Source organism: Prunus avium, chromosome 7, assembly GCF_965620075.1.
Source record: "Prunus avium chromosome 7, drPruAviu1.hap1.1, whole genome shotgun sequence".
NCBI lineage: Eukaryota > Viridiplantae > Streptophyta > Magnoliopsida > Rosales > Rosaceae > Prunus > Prunus avium.
The window spans coordinates 37,680,845-37,685,310 of NC_142290.1; the positions used below are offsets into that span (position 1 = coordinate 37,680,845).

Consider the following 4,466-nt stretch of genomic DNA (forward strand, 5'->3'; position numbering starts at 1 on the left):
ATCATGCATGATACAATACAAGGATCTTCAGCCCCCAAAATAAGATAAATAAAAGCATATATTATTTTCGCAAAAATGAAATTTAATTTAAAATAATAATATGTATCGTGACACATGCATGAATCTTATAATAAACTCCTATCAAATTATAAACCCAATTAACACCACAAATAAAAAATGTTGTACAATAGAAAATTTAAAATTAATAAGGGCAATTGCGGTTTCCGGTTTAGCGGTATTTTGCTGAGAAAGGTGGTTAGAGTAGGGAACACTGGTTTTGAGGAAGGATTCATTGCATGTAGCAGATCAGATGTATGTGAGAGAGAGAAAGAGAAGATGAGAGCGACACTTTTGTATTTCTCTTTTCCCAATACAAGCTTTTCCCAATGACACATATAAACCATCGCCATTCTCCTCCACAGCACCATACCCATTTCAACAATCTCCTCATTCCCTCTTCTATCTTTTTTTCCCTACTTGTTAGGGTTCTTTCTCAAATGCTCTTTAACCTCTGCACTCTCATCACTTTGATTTCAACGCTTTTCGTCTTCAGCCTTTTTCTCTTTGCCATCTCTGGAGGTTTGTGCTCTGAGGAACAGTCATGCCTGCCCTCGTTAATTACAGTGGTAAGTTTCTGTGTTTTTGTGAGGTTATGATCCGATTTTTGTGGGTTTGGTTTAATGGGGTTTCTTCATCTTGGTCTTGTTTTAACGGGTTGGTCTCAAGTTGTAATCTTTATATCCAATTCATATCTATCTATATGTCCTCTAGCCTTAATCTTTTGCTCCCTTGTTGGTTGAAGAATGCTTAGATTCAATGCCTGCTTGAATATTCAAATATCTTATTAGATTTACCATATTATACATGCTTGTTGCCCTTTTCATCCTCTGGATGTTTGTTTTGTTCGAAAATCCTATGCCTTTTTGTTGTTGGTATTTTTAGGGGGAAAAAGATTTCGCTTAGAAATCCCAAGCAAGTGTGTTTAGAAATCCTATACCCTAGGATTGTATAATATGGTAAATCCTCACATATTGAATTTAATCCGATTAAAATTATTAGTTATCTTTCAATATCATCATCCAGACTTAAGGTTTGCCTTTCAGTTTTCCTTCATTGGGTGTAATGATTTTGACTTTAGATTTAGCTTTAGACTTGAGATGTGGATGCTTGTAGCTGAGTTTAGTTTTTGTTTTGGGGTTTTCAGGTGATGATGATTTCTACCCTGCGGGTTCTTTTTACTCAAATCCCATGGATTTGGGTTGCCTGTTGTCAATTGGCTCCGGTGTGTATTACCCTCCTAGCAAGCGGGCTCGCAATGATTCCCAATTTGCCTTCGAAGGGAGGGATTTTGAGCAAGTCAGGAAGCCTTCAATTGAAGTTCTTCCTGATGAATGTCTCTTTGAGATCTTCAGGCGCCTGGATGGTGGTAAAGAAAGGAGCTCATGTGCATGCGTCTCTAAGAAGTGGCTTATGCTCTTAAGCAGTATCCGCAAGGTTGATCTGTGCAAAAGCCCAGCTGCAGATAAGGTCATTCAACCCTTGAAGCTTGACAATTCAGATGACACTGAAATGACCACTGGTGAAGAAGATCAAGAACTGGAAAATGATGGTTACCTCACAAGGTGTTTGGAAGGGAAGAAAGCAACAGATATTAGACTTGCTGCTCTTGCCGTTGGAACCAGTAGCCGTGGGGGACTGGGTAAGCTATCGATTCGAGGTAGCAACTCATTCCGTGGGGTTACCAACCTTGGCCTCTCAGCAGTTGCTCAGGGGTGCCCTTCTCTCAAGTCTCTCTCTTTATGGAACGTCTCTTCTGTTGGTGACGAAGGTCTGATTGAGATAGCTAAAGGATGCCCTTTGTTGGAGAAGCTTGATCTTTGCCAGTGCCCCTCAATTTCCAACAGAGGTTTGATTGCAATTGCAGAGAGATGCCCAAATTTGACTGCTTTGAATGTTGAAGCCTGTTCAAGGATCGGTAATGAGGGCTTGCAAGCTATTGGAAGGTTTTGCCCCAAGCTGCAGTCCATATCTATCAGAGACTGCAGTCTTGTTGGAGATCATGGAGTTTCTAGTCTGTTATCATCAGCTTCTTCTGTGCTAATGAAGGTAAAGCTTCAGGCTTTGAACATCACAGATTTCTCTCTAGCCGTGATTGGGCATTATGGCAAGGCTGTTACCAATTTAGTTCTTAGTGGTCTTCAGAATGTAAGTGAGAAAGGCTTTTGGGTCATGGGTAATGCTCAAGCTCTGCAGAATCTGGTTTCATTGACAATTACTTCCTGTCGGGGAACTACAGATGTCAGTCTTGAAGCCATTGGCAAGGGTTGCACAAATTTGAAGCAGATGTGCCTTCGCAAGTGTTGCTTTGTGTCTGACAATGGGCTGGTAGGTTTTGCCAAAGCTGCAGGATCGCTTGAGAGCTTGCAACTGGAGGAGTGTAACAGGGTTACCCAAGCAGGGATTATTTCTGCCCTCTCGAACTGTGTAGCAAAGCTGAGGTCTCTTACTCTAGTGAAGTGCATGGGCATCAAGGATATAGGTTCAGCAGTACCTATGCTCTCCTGCTGCATATCGCTTCGATCCCTGTCCGTTCGAAACTGCCCTGGCTTTGGTAGTGCTAGCCTGGCCCTGGTAGGAAGGTTGTGCCCTCAGCTCCAGAATGTAGACCTGAGTGGTCTCTATGGAATGACAGATGCTGGGATTCTCTCGCTTCTAGAGAGTTTGGAGGAGGGACTTGTCAAAGTGAATCTTAATGGTTGCTTGAATTTGACAGATGAAGTAGTTGTTGCATTGTCTAGGCTACATGGGGAGACTCTGGAGGTACTGAGTCTCGATGGGTGCAGGAAGATTACTGATGCAAGCTTGGCGGCAATTGCAGACAACTGCTTGTTTCTTCGTGAGCTAGATGTATCCAAGTGTGCAATCACAGATTCTGGCCTTGCTTTCATTTCTTGTGAAGATCGGATCAATTTGCAGGTCCTCTCCATTTCTGGCTGTTCTGAAATATCAGACAAGAGCCACTCTTCCCTGAAGAAATTGGGCAAGACCCTGGTGGGGTTGAATCTCCAAAACTGTACTGCAATCAGCAACAGATCAGTTGAGCTACTTGTCGAGAGCTTGTGGAGATGCGATATCCTGGCCTAATCACAAATGGAACAACATGCCTATGTGGCAAGGGAGAGAAGTAGATATGCAGTAGGGGTAAGATCAAGAAATCCAAAGAACTCTAGTTCGACTTGTCAGATCGTAGATGTTAAGTTCATACAGTCAGTTCACACAGGTAGCGACGTTCAGCATACAACATTTTTGGCTCATCAGCAGTGGCCCTGCTTGGTAGCTCAGTCGCTTGGTTGTTTTCCAGGGGGACTTTGGCAGATAATTTCGTCAGTCGTCTTCTTTTTTGCAGGCTTTCTTAACATGGGAAAGCCTGTTTCAACTGTTTAGCCCCCTCATCAATGGGAGGCTGCCTCTTTCATGGCCATGGTTCCCCTAGAATGCAGTCACCAACCGCTGAGACAAGGTGTTTCCACTTGCATTCGGTCCTCTTTTTGTTGCACTGGATGGTTTACCTGGTGTTTTTAGCTTTGTCCTACATTCCTTAGATGGCGTGTCTGATCAAGCTTTCCTTATTTTTCAGTCTTACGGAAGCCTGTTGTCTGAGATTATAGTTTTTCCCTTGTGTTTATTTAGGGGCTTGGTCTTGCACATGTTTATGGGACTAGTTTTCCCGTTTCATGAGCATACTTAGTAAGTGTTTGGTTGCTATATCCGGTTCGAATCCAAGTACAGGTTCCTCCTGCTTTTCGGCTTTGTTGATGGCGGTGATTCCAGTCATCTGTCGTAGACAACCTTGTTTAGGGTTGTTTTTTTTCCCAACCAAGTCATAAGTTTGCAGGTTTCTCCTTGCTTATGAATTGAACTCTGCAACAACGAGTAAAGTTTTTAGTTATTTTTTCATCATGTGGGATGCATTTCTTTTATATAAGAATACATAATTGATGACAAATTTCGATGCACCAGAAAAAAAAATTACAAGAGAAATGAAATGAAATGGCAATTTACAAATTTAGAGATGACAAGTCTGGTGAGGTTTTAGAAGCCAACAGTTAAAGTGGTGTATGTTGTTTATTTACCCTAGAGACGTGAAGAGATGGCGATGAGGTGGTAGAAATGTCAGGATGATGAAACAACTGGTGAAGTGAAGGGGTGAGCTGCCCAAGGCGGTGAAAGCAGCCAGCTCTTCTCTTCTGGTGTGTCTGTTGTCTGTACTCTATGGTGAGAGATGAAAGAAAAAGAATGGCAATTTTGGCTACTCGACTGTTGATTGTGTTATCAATGAATGACTGTTTGTCCTATCTATGCATGTATTATGTATAAATCTAAATCTAAATCTAAAATAATAGCAGATATGAGATTTTGAGCAGATAAGGGACTGGCAGTGGTAGCCTCCTAGCCTACTATTTCTG

At 42.0% G+C, this 4,466-nt stretch overlaps 1 protein-coding gene across 1 annotated transcript; it reads left to right on the forward strand.

Annotated features, from left to right (window-relative positions):
• The first annotated feature begins 304 nt into the window (after nucleotides 1-304).
• On the forward strand, nucleotides 305-3,957 carry LOC110759954 (EIN3-binding F-box protein 1). The gene is made up of 2 exons (XM_021962100.2): nucleotides 305-626; nucleotides 1,205-3,957. Exons 1-2 carry the CDS (start codon nucleotides 602-604, stop codon nucleotides 3,142-3,144), a joined length of 1,965 nt encoding a protein of 654 aa, XP_021817792.2. The 5' UTR covers nucleotides 305-601; the 3' UTR covers nucleotides 3,145-3,957.
• Nucleotides 3,958-4,466: the final 509 nt, after the last annotated feature.

Coding starts and splice junctions, on each gene's coding strand:
- LOC110759954 (XM_021962100.2), top strand. CDS start 602: ATGCCTGCCCTCGTTAATTACAGTG. Junction 627..1,204: donor TGCCCTCGTTAATTACAGTG/GTAAGTTTCTGT, acceptor TGGGGTTTTCAG/GTGATGATGATTTCTACCCT.